This window comes from Macrosteles quadrilineatus, unplaced genomic scaffold, assembly GCF_028750875.1.
Source record: "Macrosteles quadrilineatus isolate MER2022 unplaced genomic scaffold, UCM_ALF_1.0 Scaffold_8__2_contigs__length_117827958, whole genome shotgun sequence".
NCBI classification, from domain to species: domain Eukaryota; kingdom Metazoa; phylum Arthropoda; class Insecta; order Hemiptera; family Cicadellidae; genus Macrosteles; species Macrosteles quadrilineatus.
In genome coordinates this window covers 105,397,818-105,415,276 of record NW_026542601.1, presented here as the reverse complement: position 1 = coordinate 105,415,276, position 17,459 = coordinate 105,397,818, and the positions used below count along the sequence as shown (strand labels likewise).

Here is a 17,459-nt window from a genome sequence, read left to right as displayed (position 1 = left end):
TTTATTTGCGAGCGAGTTTCATAATACATGGTTTTCAAACTAACTCAAGTCACTAAATCTAAACTATCCTAATATATTTACATAAGTATATACAAACAAATTACAACAGAATAATTACAATATACATTTTACATTTGTTTTTTTCATTGCGGCCCTGATTGTGTTGTACGATTTTGAACACTTGATCTCTTGAGGGAGGCCATTGTACAACCGCGGGCCGAAATAAGAAAAAGACTTTCTTCCAGCCTCAAGCCTCACTTTAGGAAAGTGAAGCTTGCGGTCGGAGCGAGTACTACGCAGACAGATCTCCCTCCTGTACTTCAGCCTCTCGCTGAGGTAATGAGGCTCTCCCAGCGTGAGCACTTTGTGGACCAGGCAGCAGGTCAGCTTTCTGCACATGTCATCCATTGGGACGAGCTTAGCAGCATCTCTGTAGGAGGACACGTGTTCAAAGCGACTAAGGCCAAAAATGAACCTTATGGCAGAATTTTGAATTCTCTGAACTCTTGCCATATCCTCCTTAGAGATGCTGTTTCCATATGCAGGAAAGCAATATGTGAAGGCTGGAAGGACCAAGGACCGCATGAGTTGCGTTTTGGCAAATTCTGGCAGGAGAGTTTTGAATCTGCTAAGACCTCTCAATCTTCCCACTGCGCGTTGGACTGCAGATGTGACGTGGTCAGAAAAAGAGAGGTCTTTGTCAAGTACAACACCAAGCGTGTTGACAGTGTCACAGACAGACAATCCCATGCCATCAAGGGTGACTTTAATGTCAGATTTTCTCAACTCCTGCATTAAAATATGTGGTCCAGTATGCATGACAACACACTTGTCAACGTTCAATCCAAGGCCATTCATGACAGACCATTGAAAAATGCTGTGCAAATCAGCATTGATGAGTTCAATTGCTGCGGATGTCATGTCTGGCTTGTATGACAAGTGTAATTGACAGTCATCAGCATACAAGTGTGCTGTACAATATTTTACACTTCTGGGCAAGTCAGACGTGTATAAATTGAACAGCACAGGGCCTAAACAACTACCTTGAGGAACACCTCGCAATTTGCAAACGGATCTGATGTCCCACTCCCAATTTTGGTAACCTGCAGTCGGGACTCCAAATAGGACCGAAACCAACATACAACTTTTTCGCTGCAACCATAGTACTTCATTTTTGCCAATAATAATTCATGATCAATAGAGTCGAATGCTTGAGAGTAATCTAAAATAGCTAATGTGCTGTAGAGTCCTTTGTCTTTGGCATCAAATAGATCAGCAAACATATTAGTCAGTGCAGTACACGAGATTGATAATCATTATGACATGAGTATGGGTGAAGGTAGAATCAGATAAATCGAGTGTGATGAACAATAATGCTAATCATAAATGTGATAAACTAAGTAAGAAGTGGCAAATAAGAATTTAATGAAGGTAGAATTAGATAAACTGGTGTAAAGTGATGAACAGAGATTGATAATCATTATGACATGAGTATGGGTGAAGGTAGAATCAGATAAATCGAGTGTGATGAACAATAATGCTAAACATAAATGTGATAAACAAAGTAAGAAGTGGCAAATAAGAATTTAATGAAGGTAGAATTAGATAAACTGGTGTAAAGTGATGAACAGAGATTGATAATCATTATGCCATGAGTATGGGTGAAGGTAGAATCAGATAAATCGAGTGTGATGAACAATTATGCTAAACATAAATGTGATAAACAAAGTAAGAAGTGGCAAATAAGAATTTAATGAAGGTAGAATTAGACAAACTGGAGTAAGTGATAAACAAAGATTGATAATCATTATGACATGAGTATGGGTGAAGGTAGAATCAGATAAATCGAGTGTGATGAACAATAATGCTAAACATAAATGTGATAAACAAAGTAAGAAGTGGCAAATAAGAATTTAATGAAGGTAGAATTAGATAAACTGGTGTAAGTGATAAAAAAAAAGATTGATAATCATTATGACATGAGTATGGGTGAAGGTAGAATCAGATAAATCGAGTGTGATGAACAATAATGCTAAACATAAATGTGATAAACAAAGTAAGAAGTGGCAAATAAGAATTTAATGAAGGTAGAATTAGATAAACTGGTGTAAGTGATAAAAAAAAGATTGATAATCATTATGACATGAGTATGGGTGAAGGTAGAATCAGATAAATCGAGTGTGATGAACAATTATGCTAAACATAAATGTGATAAACAAAGTAAGAAGTGGCAAATAAGAATTTAATGAAGGTAGAATTAGACAAACTGGAGTAAGTGATAAACAAAGATTGATAATCATTATGACATGAGTATGGGTGAAGGTAGAATCAGATAAATCGAGTGTGATGAACAATTATGCTAAACATAAATGTGATAAACAAAGTAAGAAGTGGCAAATAAGAATTTAATGAAGGTAGAATTAGACAAACTGGAGTAAGTGATAAACAAAGATTGATAATCATTATGACATGAGTATGGGTGAAGGTAGAATCAGATAAATCGAGTGTGATAAACAATTATGTTAAACATAAATGTGATAAACAAAATAAGAAATGACAAATGATGAATTAGTAAAGGTATAATCAGACAAACTAGTGAAAGTAATAAACAAAAAATGTATGAACATTATGATATGGGTATGGGTGAATGTAGGATGAAGGTATGATCCAAAATTAAGAGTTGTAATAAACAAAAATTTTAAACCAAAGTTTTAGAAACAATAATACAAAATCGATAATGTGAGAAACAGAAGATAGTATGTGGGAGTAGAATGATACAAATCCGAGTAAGTGATCAGAAGGACTGAAGGTACCAAGAGTACAATTTCCACCTCAAAGAACAAAGTTTCTTCTCTCCCTCATCTCCAGTTTGATTGCCGAATTTCTCAGTAATCAACGCCTCTGATCAATATTGAGACAAGAAACACTTCACAACTCCTTAGGAAATCCTTTCTGAATACAGCAGTTCATCATTCAAACACTCTTTCTAATTAAAAACAAAATTGCAATTTAATTTAAAAGTGAGCATTTCAGTTTTAAATAGAGTTTGATTTTTTATTTGCTTTGTTAGCTATGTTGTCAACTTAAATTAGTATTTAAAACTTATATTATTTGTGCACAGTTTGCTAAGGTATGGGGAGCCAATTTTGTCAAAAGACTACTTAATCGACAGATAGTTGGCAAACAGGATACATTTTATGGGAGTTAATGATATAACATTGAAATGGGTATGGGTATACATATAACTCGCCTGACAATCAAAAGGTCGACGGTTCGATCCTGAGAAACGTCAGTAGCTTTTTGATAGTTCAAAACTGGACGCATTTGTTTCTGATAGGCCAATGAAACAGCTGATTTTAGTCAGTAACAAAGCTACACAGATTCACACAATTATACTCTCATCCTTTACTCATATTTGTATTAAAATACACACCTAGGCTGCGTCCCCAATGATTGATAATTAATTACAGTAAACCAAAACTTTAGAAACAATAATACAAAATCAATGATGATCGACTGTTTATGTTCGCAAAGTCTTATTTAAAGGGAGTTAGTCTAAAATTTTGCTTTAACATTATTTAACAACTCTTAATTTTGGATCCCACCTTCATCCTACCATAGATTAAACATACTCCCCAAGATCCTACATTCACCCATACCCATATCATAATGTTCATCAATTTTTGTCTTTCACTAGTTTGTCTGATTATACCTTTACTAATCCATCATTTGTTTCGAGTGTCCATCGGTTTCCCCATTTAAAAAACAACTTTTTTAGAATTTTAAGAAAAAAATCACATTTACCCCACAATATCGCCTGAACCGTTTATAAGTAGATAGGTATTGTATGGTATCATTTTGTTCGAAATTTAATAGAGATTATTTTTGTAATTCATTGTATTTTGAGAAAAATTCACCGTTTTGAGTAATTTGCGAAAAAGTAAAAAAATCCTTTTTTCAACCCCTCCCCCTCCCTAACCCGACACTCAAATCATTGTAACTTTTTTGTATATATTGAGGGAAGTGTATTTGACAATTTGGCGCTGGTTTGAATTTTTTTTTTATGTCCCGGTTTGAAATTTGTTTAAGCTAATTGCACTGTGTGAGGCAAAACCCAATTCTCTTTTTATAGAAGCAGTTAATTATTAACACTCTCATACTATTGCAAGTCCAAGTAATAATCAGGTAGATATTTCAAATTTCAAATATTAAAAAAAATTCAATTTTGCATGTGACATTTTATAGTTTTCTGCTTAGGTTATCACTGGAAATTGATCTTAAAAATTGAAATCTTCAATCTACTGTATGTTTGTAAATTTTTATGAGATAAATTTTAATACAAGGAAGAGTATTTATCAAACACATGGAATGTCAAACCAAGTTCAGAAAGATAAGGTTCATATCTTCATCAAACATTTATACCTTATCAATTTTCATTCTGTTTGTGTTTTTGTTATTTATATTGCTACAAATATTAAGCTGGGAAATTTTTACTTTCATTCTGAAGACTTAATGTACTAATCTTTAGGATATCTATTATTTCAAAACTACAGTACTTAAAAATGAAATGTTATGACTTTAACAACTTTTTTTAAATAATGAAATAGGATAATAAAACTTAAACTGTTCGTTTATTGAGTAATTTTATTCCTAATTTAAATGTACTGCATATTAATATTATTATAATGTACTGTTTTTCCATAATAACAGAGGTTTCCTTTTAATAAATCCTATCGATAAAAAATTTAAATAATTTAAATTGCATTAGAATTATCCTTATTGCTGTTAACTGAGGTCTTGCAGATAAGATGCTTGCATCAATCTATCAATTTTTCTATACCTTTCATGGCATCTACAGGAGTCATCTTAATTCATCGATCTTCTCATTACTAACTCTATAGTCTATATTTACAAAAATATTTACAAACACACGGTCACTAGTATCGCGGTTGGGTCCATACTATAGGCCACTTTTGTGAAATATTTGTAAATATTTTTGTAAATATAGACTATAGTGTGATTAGAAGATGAATTAAGAAGACCCCTGAAGATGTCACACAAGGTGGCGAAATGCAGGTCGACACAAACATCTTATCCACAAGAACCCAGGCAACAGCAACAAAGATAAATATGATATAATAAAAAAAATATTAAGTTTATTTAGTTATAAATACATACTAGACCATTTCTGAACACAAACCCTTTTTTTAATATCCATACAGTAATAAAGGCTTGAAAAAATCACAACACAGGTCACAAATTCCTTGACACAGTTGTTTGAAAATTATTTAAAATTACATAACTTGAAGATCGGTTCCATAACACAGTAACGTACGTTATTCTACCTTGGAACCGATGTTAACAATGCAAACAAGTATTCCGATAATTTACTATTTAATTATGTTTGCCCCGGTTTGCAAGGCACTTTGATTAGATAAGAGCAGTGTAAGAAAGGCACCTACGTCCCAGCAACATGGCTTCGGTAAGTTTTGGACCTTAGAAAAGTTTGATTCCATTGGACACTTGGTCTGATAACGGTATTAAGTTGTCTTCCCTAAACTTAACAAGCACCCATAGGAAGTGATGGTTTATCAATAAACCCATTCATCCTCTTTGATATACAGAATAGTAATTGTGAAAATATTTGATATTTTAGAATTATCTCTCCTAAAATTTTTAAGTAGGTTGTTGGGAAAATGGTTTTTGGTTTTAGTCGGGATTACTTAATTGACAGTACGTTTTTGATAAGTCTGCTTTAAAGAGCTATGTATTGTCACATATGGTGCGTCTGCCATATGCTTAAAAATTGAAATATTTAATGGAAAGTGGTTTCAGCTCATAATATCTTTTTTTATACCATTATTCATCTGACCACGTTTTTCCACCAGAGAAATGTATTGTATGTGTAATTATGTATTTACTCATGTAAAAGAACCCAGCAAAAATTGAAAAAACATTAATTGGAAAATGTAGCTAAAAGTTGGTGGTATTGTGAAATCACTTCCAAACTAAAATAAGATGTAATTAATATCCTATTAATAGATTTATTGTTTTCCTTGTAAAAAAGAATCACATTAGCTTAATAGACTTTCCATTTCTTCGCAAAATTATTAATTATAATGTTCAGATGAAAACCATGTAATATCATGAAAAAAACTCAGTTCAAATAAAAAATAGCTATGAAGCCACACTTCTCAGTTAATTTGTATAAATCTTTAGTTAGGTGCGCAAATAAAAAACTAAGCACCGTTAATTAAAAAATAATGTTTAAGTGGATTTCCTATTGTCACCAACCTGATGACATGTTTTCATTATTTTAAGAGACCTCTCATATTTGCTGTTAAATTATCTACAGTAAATTGATTCAATGAATTTGTTTGAATGCTGCTGTGTAAACACTGATGGTTTTATTTAAGTGGACTTATAAGATTTAGTTTTATAGCATTAAGTAGGCTACCGTAACAATTTTATCAAAATTATCTTGAACTGCCATATTATTCAAACATGGTGGAAATGGGAATAACATTACATTTAAAGGTTTGTTGCGGACATTTTCCATCACGATGGTAAAAAAAAAAAAACACAACGTTTCAGGATCTGCTATACAGTGCATATTTTTTTACTGCTACCCTCTGTAGTGTATTCCAACTTAGGTTGGGCGTTTGTGTATTGTTAGTTGTAATGTGTTAGTTAAGTTTTTTTCACCTGAGGACGGGATCAGATTCCAGATCCCGAAACGTTGTATAGGTATTGTTTTTTTACCATCAAGATGGAAAATGTCCGCAATAAACCTTTGAACAACATTAACTCACCATAACCAACAATGAACTTGGAACTTGGAACAATGAACAAACAAAGAATTACATTTAAATGGGGATAGGTCAACGTCAACGTTATTTATTTACTAATTTGAATTTTTCCACTTTGAACTGGTACAAATATGCCAAAAAGAGTTGTTTAGCAAATTCTCCTATAGGGAAGTAGCTATTATCATTATCCCAATAAGTAGGTGGCACAATAAGACCTAGACTTGGGATCTATTTAATTTTTCATTTTGATGTCCACAGAGGCCAGGCCAAAAACACTATATTCGTTCAAATTTTTTTATTTGTACATATGTCTGTGAACGCGATAGCTTGAGTAATTTTGCTAATTTGAAAGTATGAATTTAGGTTAAAAAATTATCCAATTAGAAACAAATAGTTGAATGTTCATTTCCTAGCTCTAATGATGGCTGAAAAAACAATGACTTACATAGTGTTAGAGTTTTCATTTCAAGTATTTTATGTATCCAAGAACAAAATTAAAAGCGTCACATTATTTAATATTAAATGCAAACCGTGACATGAAAAAACTAAAATATTTGTAACCTAGTAGCCTGTGTAAACGTAATAAAATTTGTCAAAACAAATTGTTAAAACCGTTCCTGTTTTACCGTCTCGTCGTTAAAAAGCCAGATCCAGCTCTCCAGAGCCCCAGTTAATGTTGTAACTGCTGTGAAGATGAGCTAATCCACCTATACTCCATTCCACACACATTCAGTGCAGTACAAAGTATCTTGCCATGAGTTTCAAAGGCAGTTTCAGCGACACTAGCCTTCCTAAAAACATCATGATCACTAGGTTTATTTTACTAATTTTAATGTTTTTTTGTGGTTTTATACTACTAATTTTGCCTATACCAAAATAAAAATCCAAACTGTTGAGTCAAAACCCCAAAAAACTTAATAAACAGTATAAAAGCTCAGAGATAAATTGAATTTACTTGTTATTGCCCAAGGATAGTAAGGGTAGTGGATCCAACTCACATTATTGTTTTGGTGTTTCCAGTAGTTTCCAAAGCAAGACTTTTTTCTTTAATCTGAACGATGGATGTGTAATTGAGTTAGGTTTGTAAAGAACAGTCCTACACTATTTGGTTTATTGTAAATTTTAACTTCACAGGTCACTTGAAAAGAAAAGAGGGGATGGCGCACTACGCTGGGTGCCAATATATTACGGGTGACAATAAAACTTGAATGAGGGATAAAACTGTTAAAACTAAAAAAAAACATTTTTAGGCATATCAATTGCAAACACTTTCTTCGCTCTGTCTCCTAGCCTGAAATCTATACCCACACACTACTTCCTGTAGCGACTAGATTCCAAAAAAACCTTTACCACACCTCTCCCACACTGACTAATCCAGAATGTCCCCCCTGAAACTTCCATATAGTCACAGAGAAGTGAAGTACAGAGGAAACACTCAATGGTACACTTAAGTGGTGTCTAGGACTAGTGCTGGTGTCTAGGGCAAGTCCAAAACCACCTCCCACACCCTCATTGTGGAGGAAAACCCTTGTGCAGCAAGAATTTCTGCACAGTGCTCAATGTTCGGACTCTTCCTTTCTTGTCACAAGTATATTTCTGGCACAAATACTAGAGCTGGAAAGCCCACGGTTGACCCATAAGCAAGTTTTCTCTGTAACTTACTCCTCTGTGATGTAGTTCAAAATCCGAGTTAGCAACAAAAACTGTGTTTGCAGGACGTACTAGGATGGTTGCGGATGCCGAAGTGCTCCAAGTGGTGCTTCTTCGTCAGCATCGCGTTCGCTGTTGTTGGCATCACTGCTTTCATCATCTACACGGATCTGCAGAAGAAGGATACAGGTCCTGCAGAGCCCCCGCCACCTCCTCAACCGCAGAAAGCTCCATTCCTCAAGGATTACTTCTTGTACCACACCATCTCTCCGTCGCTCTTCAATGGAACTTTCATTACAGGTAAATGATTGGAAATCAGAAAAGAAGTATGAGTTTACTTAACTTTCTTATTGCAATAGGTAACGGGAAAAGAGTCTATAAGCTACAAATATATACACAAATTCTATTAGAAAAATTTTGATACTTAAGTTAGACATTCATTGCCAAACAGTCATCAGCAATTGCTAGTGAAACCGCAAGACTATTTATGAAGGGGATGTCAGGGAATTTGTTTCTTTGAAGTGGGTTGTGCAATTGTGCATATGTACTGGGAGTTCATATATTCATAAGTACAAATTCAAATTGGTACTACATAACTAAGAGCCAGTAAATTGGTGAATAAAGCATGAAACTTCTCTCAAAAAGGTCTAGGTTTTTGGCTATTTGATAATACTGTGACAAAGTAATTTAGAGAAAACTTCAGCTCCCCCTATTTAGAAAAAAATCAGACAAAATAACATATTCATGGTTCTCATATTCTTGTTTGAGTTATTTTGGAGTGTTGGAAAAAGTTTTTACGAATTTGGTTTTCTTAATTGTTGTACTGTATACTGTATACTGTACTTAGTTTGTATACAATTATACCTAAAACACACAACTGTCCTTCAATATGTTTAATATGTTAATATTTTAGTATGTTTAATATGCCTATGACTTACACATATCTTTAATCTTTTATCTTTAAATGATTACAACAATAACGACCAACGAGTGTTCCTATTTTAATCACCTAGATATGCCCAGTTAAACTAAACTGTAATTTATTTCTATTTCAGGTAAAGACTTCTACTACTACGATTCACTGCGAAACTTGAAAGTCTTTGACTTGGAAACGAAACGAAGCGATGTCATCCTTCCTTTTACTAGTTGGGTAAATATATTTATAAACGTTTACTACAAATTTATTCCTGAGCTTAGGCTGTATTTTTTTTTTAATTGCTCTATCACCCAATTTGTGTTATGGGTATCAAATATTGACCATGAAGATGTGACGAATGTGAAAATGTTACGTTAACTTTAGTTTTTAAAATTCAAACATACATATTGAAAAATAAATTATATTTTTAGAAATTGAATTATTAAAATACTCATCTTGTTTAACCGTAACTAAGTGACTTTGAGCAAAATAATTTATTAAAAAAATATTTATTTTTTTATTTTACTCTCAGTCTCTATCTTGACATACTTCCATTGTTTTATAATTAATTTATAACTAGTCTTGCCCAATCTATGCTTTGAGAAGTAATTATTTATCTTATTTTAGTGTATTCCATACAATTATTTTGATTTTTTTTATCTAATCTAAATATTTTTCAGATATTGTTGAATGGTACTTTTGATTTCTGGTTTTCCGAAGATCTCCAGTATATGATGTACGCATCTTACAATAACCCTGTAAGTAGTACATCAAACATAATTATACATATTTACATGATTCAAACTATTTAAACTGTCTTACTGTACAAAATTATATTAATTACTATACAAAACTAGCATTTTTATACTAAATTAACTTTTGCACAGAATTTAGATAAAAAAAATATATATTAGTTTTTCCTTTATTTTTATTGTTTCTAACAATAAATAAAAGGACATTATTGTACATATAGTTTGAACTCGTTTGAAATCAGTTTTGTAATACTTTTGATTGAGTTAATGTTAGCTTTCATGAGAGGGGGGAACTGGTAATGTGAAAAAATAAAAATAAATGTTCTTAAACTAACAATCAGACTTTATAGCTTTTACAAAAATAATTGAAAACTGTATTTTTATTTCAGATTTATAGGCACTCCTATTATGCCATCTACCAAATATATAGTTTCAAAACGAGGTAAGTACCTACTGAACTTACTTTAACATTTACAGATTTTTAAAAGGATTTGACTTATTTATTTTTACTTTTTTCTGTTGAGGCAATATTTTTGTGTAGTGTGCATCCTGTATTCCATACGTAATATAAAATACATCATGATGTATAATATATAGTCTTGTATGAGGGTGATACTTTGTTAATACAGATCCAGTCATTTACTTGGTACACTCACACTGCATTTAATCATAGATAAAACATACTCCCTTGTGTTGCTTAGTCTATGATTTAATATTGAATCATCCTAATAGATAATTGTGGATGTATAGTTTCTTCACTTCTTCTGTAAATTAGGTAAAAACAAACATTGGCTCAAAAATATGCTTTATCCTCCTCTGATTGTGAACTAATCAATTAATTGTTTAATATGTGTTTATTATTGACACAAAACTACAACCATAAACGTTCAAAGGTATTTTCTCAAGAAGTACTCATCATTTAAAAAACCTTATTGAATTTTTCCTAAAATTATTTCTACATCTTTTCTTATATTCATAGCAGATGCGAGGAATAAAATCGAATTAGTTGTAACATGTAAACAAAAGTTCATAATGTTTTTCTGTTTCCAGAAAAAGCACATATGTAACCACTAAGTCATTGCAACTCGCTGTCATGGCTCCGAAGACCAACTCGATCGCCTATGTGGACAAGAACAACATTTACTACAGAGAAAAACCTGAAGATGAAACCAACGATATTCGCATTACCTCTGACGGAATACAAGGGAAAATATACAATGGAGTTCCTGACTGGGTGTATGAAGGTAATTTTATTAAATTTTGAAATTGCATGACATTTTCTAGCAGTTTTTGAATATAAGTATAAAATACTTCAAGGCTCCGTTTCGTCTGGAAGAAATATCCCATAATATCGGTAGGATATCCTCACAATATTTTTATGTCCTCTTCTGACATCCGTAGGACTGAAATGGGTTATAATATCGTCTGCAGGAAAGAGTAATAATGAACATTCTTTAGAGAAAAAAGAGAAAATATTCTCTATTGCAAATTTCTGTATACAAATTACACATTCCCTGTGAGTGTGATTGAATCGGTTATTTGAGAAAATGTGTAAATAAATATTTGGCCAAATTGCATAAAATATGTGTTTAAGGTAACTTATTCTCAAGGTATCATTTAATGTCACTATGGCTTGTGTTGTTTAACTTGTTTCTCAAATTACCGATTAAAATATCCCCTAGGTATGAATAAAACTAACAGAAGTAACTAAGAAAAACTGTTTACTACTGACAGCAAAAGTTTTACTTAAATGAGTTTTACTTTTTTACCTTTTTGCTAAATTTGGCAATGTCTTTCCAGAGGAGATTGTGTCGTCCAACTCGGCACTATGGTTCTCCAAAGAAGGCAGTTACTTGGCGTACTTCAAGTTTAACGATTCCAACGTCTTGATTCAAGCCATCCCCGTCTACGGACCTCCCAACCTAAGGCAATGGCAATACACACGATATGACCAGATACACTACCCCAAGGTAAAATTTGTGTTTGGTTTTGGTTTAGTTTAAAGAGCGAGCTGTCGTCTTTAGGTAATTAATTATATATTCAGTTTTGATAGGACTTAAATATAAAGAAAACCACTTTGACAGACGAATCAATGCTACTAAAAGTACTGGTTAAAAACCAATAGTACCAATGAATAAGCTTGCTCACTACTTATCTGCACAGCAACATATAATTAATATTTCATTTTTATTGGAAAAATGAAGATAGAACATTACAGGTATATTAAAAGCCAAACACAATTCCTTTAGGTTCCTCATGTAAAAAATTGTACATGTTGACAAGTTTTTCTCCAAGGCATGAGATTTGAATAAATATCCTTTGTTTCCGTTCAAATTTTCAAAATTTTGATTTTTACGAGTATATTATTGTCAGTAATCAAAAGGCTCCTACTTCAGCTAAGCTTCACCTATATAATTTGTTAGTAGACTAAGATTTTGTTTTGACTTACTTCCATCTTTTGCAGGTCGGAACTCCAAACCCATCTATTTCCGTTCATGTTGTAAGTCTCAAAGACGTCAACAACTCTTCAGAACCAACCATTTACAACTATCCTGCTCCCGTGGCAATGCTTGACGGCAGGTTTGTGCAGTTTCAAGTTTAATTAATGCCACCATCAAACAATAGGCTACAGAAACAATGATTTTCTAATTCAAACCGCTGAGTGGGTAAAACATTGGACTAAATAATTCAATCAAAAAAGCTTAAGCAAATTCATCTTGCAATTCCTTTTTAAAAAGCTGAATCAACATTTAATTGACATTGATCACAGCAATGTTGTGGATTTATGCTTTCAGTGTTACCAATAATGCATTCTTAGTCCTCTCTGATTCTTCTCTGAACCTGCTTACATTTTGATTTGCTTGGTAACTTTTACACTCAATGATGGGAAAATGCAAGACTAAGTAAGCCAACCTCTTTTGAAAAATCATTTTTTAAACCATACAGCATTGTAGGACGGTATTATGTGAACTTCTCTCATATTTGTACCTTTGCATTTTTTTGCATTTCAATTGTTCATATCATTGTGTACGGATTCTATTCTTAACTTTCCTAAGCCTTTTTTCCTCAATTTCTGAACAATCTGTAAAATTGCTCTCTTTGTGTTCTAGAGAGCCCATTGCCAGTCTACTCGCGTGGGCCAATGATACTCAATTCATCATCATATGGCTCAACAGATACCAGAACATGTTGGTTATGGAGCTGTGTAGCGTTGGAGATGATAATCCTTGCCGAGTGGTCAGTATATTCATAATTACTTGATGAGAACTTTATTGTTTACACAAAAGTAAAGAACAGAGTTTTTTGATGAAAGAAGACATTTACGTTTTTATATATAGCCGATATCACAATACAACAATACTCTGACTTCCACACAGTTACAAAAACGTCTGTAATGGCTTACTAATCTTGTTTTGTTTTAGTGTCTCACCAATCATGATGACTCACTTAAAGAAGGATATTGCAAATTACTGAAAAAAATAGTATTTGGTACAAGTATTTAATTTGAACAAAACCAAAACATCTTTTTGTATCAAACAACAACACGCATCTAACAGATTTTGTTTACATTCTCTTTAAAATAAATTAGCATATGTCTCATATTATTAACAAGCATGCTAATTAAAAAAGTAACATAACAGCTGGTAATTTAAAGCCAGTAAACAAAGAAGTTAACAAAAGATAGTGTTTCAGGCCCAAATCCTGTAAGCTTTATGAAAATAATTTTCAAGTGATGGAAAATAGCCGAAGTAAACATTATTTGTTCACAAGGTGTTCGAGTACGCCGAGACAAGCGGTTGGCTTCAGCTGGAAAACCCCAAGTTCGACCGTGCTGGCAACCGCATGATCTTCACTTGGTGGCATAAACAAATCAACGGTGACTCCTACCCTCATGTTACCATGTTGGACCTGACGCAACTGGATCCAGAGCCAAAAGCCATTACCAGCGGGCTCATGTCAGTCTCCGAGATAGCAGGGTGGAACTTTGACACTGACGAGATGTGAGTTGCATATCCAAACCAATGTAAAAATATACACTTACGAAAATCAACAATATCTTCAAACAATAACTTATCAAACTATTGGGAAATTAATTTACAATAATATAATTGTTTGAAACGATTTTAGGTAAGATCTTTTGATACTTCCTAAAGTGCTAAATACGGCTTGCTTAGATTATGGAATTCACCTTTGAATACAGCACAAGTGAAAATTCATGGGAGAATAAAATAGCCAGGTGCAGTATCCTACCAAGCTGGTTAGAGTGCTTCCTTGTAATCTAAAATCCTGCTGCTTTAATCTTAAAAAATATAAAGTGATTTTTAACGATTTCAAAATGGCTTAGAGGTGGCTGATAATTAGGATTTTTGTGGGAAGGATCCTATAACTAAAGAGTTATCCTTGTCTTTATTCATAGTTTGCATAATTCATGTCCTAAGGTCATCATGATGTTTTCTTAAACTACAAACCGGCCCTGGTGTTAAGGAATTCCTACTAACATTTTAGAAGTAGTGTTTCTTAAATAAAAATAAAACTGCCGTATTTTCTTTTTCCTAGGATGAGATGTAAAAATTACAAGCCTGAGTCCTCATTAACAATATATTTAACCTTCTTTTAACAAAATACAGTACTGTATACAAATACAAAGTACATAGCACAACACACAGAGATTGCATTGTCTTATAAGACTTAAATCGTATAAGACATCAAAGGTTGATCCTTATGAACAACAAAAGCATATTTGAAATAACTTTTCCAGATTCTTTGTCGCCTCCACACCAGACACTCCAGAGCAGCTTCGCACATACAAAGTGTCCGCGCGATCACCGCACGAGATCACTTGTATCTCTTGCCAACATCAACATGTGGTCGACGGCAGCAACTGTACGTACGCTGGCGCATTGTTCAGCACCAACGCTCACTTCTACGCCCTCAGCTGCGCTGGACCCAACGTGCCTGAAGTTACCATCTTTGATGCGGTAAGCCAATAATTTTTTTTTTTTTTAAGGTTGGAAGCCTTTTTAAAATTGCATTTGACCCATCCACATGGGTCACAGAGGCCTATATGTGGAACATATCTGGCAAATCAACGTGTGAGCTTCAGTACAATGGTCAAGTGTAATGATAAAAAGTTATAGTAGGTACCAGGATCCGAGCCCATGGCATCGGAGCCTTGGGCTCGAAGTCTGCAGCACTACCGACTCTCCATATTGAGTGATGTAATGACTTCAACAACCAATGACATTATTGTTGACATACCCCTTAGTTTTGTGTATTTCAAAAGTGATGTAAATTGAAATGCAATAAAAATTGTAACTAAATTGATCGATGGAGGCTAATAAATATTATCTTTTAAAAGCTCCATCTAAGATATCTTAAATCAACAGTCCCCTAGAGCATAAGCCCTAGGGCCATAATCAGAACAAGTCTTGTACTGTAATCTGTGGTCTGTTACACATTATCTTAGTACAAAATGTTAACTAGTTTGGTCACTTGATATTTGTGTGGTTAAAAGAGAGAGACTATCGTTTGATGCTTTTACAATAGTGAAGAAATTATAAAAGCCTAGAGGTCTTTGAACCACTGGATTTGCAAGATTTGAACTAAAAAATTCCAGAAAATCTGGCAACCTTAAGACAATTTATACTGAACTCAAGACTGTTCATATTTTGTGAGTTTATAATATCCATACCCATAATTTGTGCAAGGGTTCAAAAATAGATAATTTTGTTGTTTTCAGTCTGGTAATGAACTGATGGTCTGGGAGGACAATGTCAAGACCAGGAATTTTGTTGAAGCCATCAGAATGCCAGTGCGAAAGGTATCAACTAAATAGTCTTTGGTTTTATAGGAAAAAAATTTAATTTATTGTAGTTTTATAAGTTAAAGTGGTATTACGGAACTCTAACTATGTAATTTTATATTACCAAGGACCTTAAAAATAATTTTGTCTTTTTTATGAACATATAAATACAATAATAATGAGCAAAATTACGGAATTAAAAAACATTATACGAGCAAGACAGTACTGATTTAGTTTACAGGTGTTGAGTTTTGGTAAGACTCCATGTCATTTTATCCATGTGGATTAATCAAAACTTCAGCCAATATTGTCAAGCTTACATATAATATCCTACAATTTTTGTGCAGATGTTTATGTTCAAGAGTCAAAAAGTTCAGTAATTCATTCTTATAAGTAAGACATCTCGACATCTGAAATAAGAAGTAAAACTCAACACAATTAGCTGTTTGTGTAATTTTGTCCTTATAATTTCCTCCCCAAGATGAACTACTCGCAATAACGCTTAGCCTATTGGATTACAAATATACACATTAATAAGAAAGTATAAACATATTATATAACATATTATGTGTTTCTGAGGTGATGACAGTTGAAGTTGAGGACGGTTTCTCTGCCAGAGTCCAACTTCTTCTGCCTCCTGAGCTCGCGGACTTTGACGAGACAAAGAACTATGGCAAGAAATACCCCATGCTGGTCAATGTGTGAGTATGTGAAAGGTTGTGGTTGGTTGATGATTGAGAGATACTTTTGGAGGTTTGACTGTGAGAGAAACATCGGATTCCTAAAAGCAAAGAGGGAAGAGCAGAAAGCTGGCCAGTGATCAATACTTTTTTTTAATCTAATCATACCTATAGTAAAATTTTCTCAGGATTATTGTCTAGATTAAAATGTTCAAGGTACGTTTGGTGACTGTTTTCAGGTTTCAAGTAATCAAAACAACCAATAAATCTGAAGGAATAGATGGTTCGGTCTAAGAATTGTTCAAATAAAAGTGATCGGAAACTGTGGATTTCTAACAAGCTTGGAGCAAACTGAACAAAAATCATCAATGACTGCAATCATAAAAGATAACATTATGCTTTAACTCGATGACGATTATTCCTAACATCTCAAGTTAATTGTAAGGTTAATTTCTTACAATTCCACCAGTACTAATACTAATAAAACTTTCCTCATCAGGTATGGAGGGCCGGACTCATCCATGGTCAAGGATATGTTCAACACAGACTTCAACACGTACATGGTCGCCAACAAGTCCATCATTGGCGTGTCCATCGACGGAAGAGGCAGCAACCTGATGGGTCTGCGCGCCAGATACGCGATCTACAAGAAACTGGGCGTCGTAGAAGTGGACGATCAACTTTCTGTCATCAGGTGATACTACAACTTTCAATTATAGTCTGTTCAAAGGATTTAGGTGGTTTGAGGGTTGACATCACCATTACGAAGAATGAGCCTCCGCGGCCTCCTATGGGGGCTGACCTCGTTGTTGTGATGAAAACATGATAAGTTAAAAGTAGGCCTATACT

The 17,459-nt window shown here is 33.5% G+C and overlaps 1 protein-coding gene across 4 annotated transcripts in view; it reads left to right on the top strand.

Annotated features, from left to right (window-relative positions):
- The window catches only part of LOC129000739 (venom dipeptidyl peptidase 4-like), a 52,031-nt gene that overhangs the window by 30,637 nt on the left and 3,935 nt on the right, over window positions 1-17,459 (top strand). For 3 of the 4 annotated variants that reach the window (XM_054427715.1, XM_054427716.1, XM_054427719.1), the window contains exons 3-15: window positions 8,525-8,759; window positions 9,515-9,609; window positions 10,056-10,133; window positions 10,517-10,569; window positions 11,178-11,371; window positions 11,928-12,097; window positions 12,592-12,707; window positions 13,238-13,364; window positions 13,899-14,128; window positions 14,887-15,106; window positions 15,868-15,948; window positions 16,510-16,631; window positions 17,110-17,304. In XM_054427715.1, the coding sequence (XP_054283690.1) occupies window positions 8,525-8,759; window positions 9,515-9,609; window positions 10,056-10,133; window positions 10,517-10,569; window positions 11,178-11,371; window positions 11,928-12,097; window positions 12,592-12,707; window positions 13,238-13,364; window positions 13,899-14,128; window positions 14,887-15,106; window positions 15,868-15,948; window positions 16,510-16,631; window positions 17,110-17,304 (1,916 nt within the window). Of the gene's footprint in view, window positions 1-5,409; window positions 5,483-8,524; window positions 8,760-9,514; window positions 9,610-10,055; window positions 10,134-10,516; window positions 10,570-11,177; window positions 11,372-11,927; window positions 12,098-12,591; window positions 12,708-13,237; window positions 13,365-13,898; window positions 14,129-14,886; window positions 15,107-15,867; window positions 15,949-16,509; window positions 16,632-17,109; window positions 17,305-17,459 lie in introns of those variants that run through there. The other variant, XM_054427720.1, reaches the window with a different exon arrangement.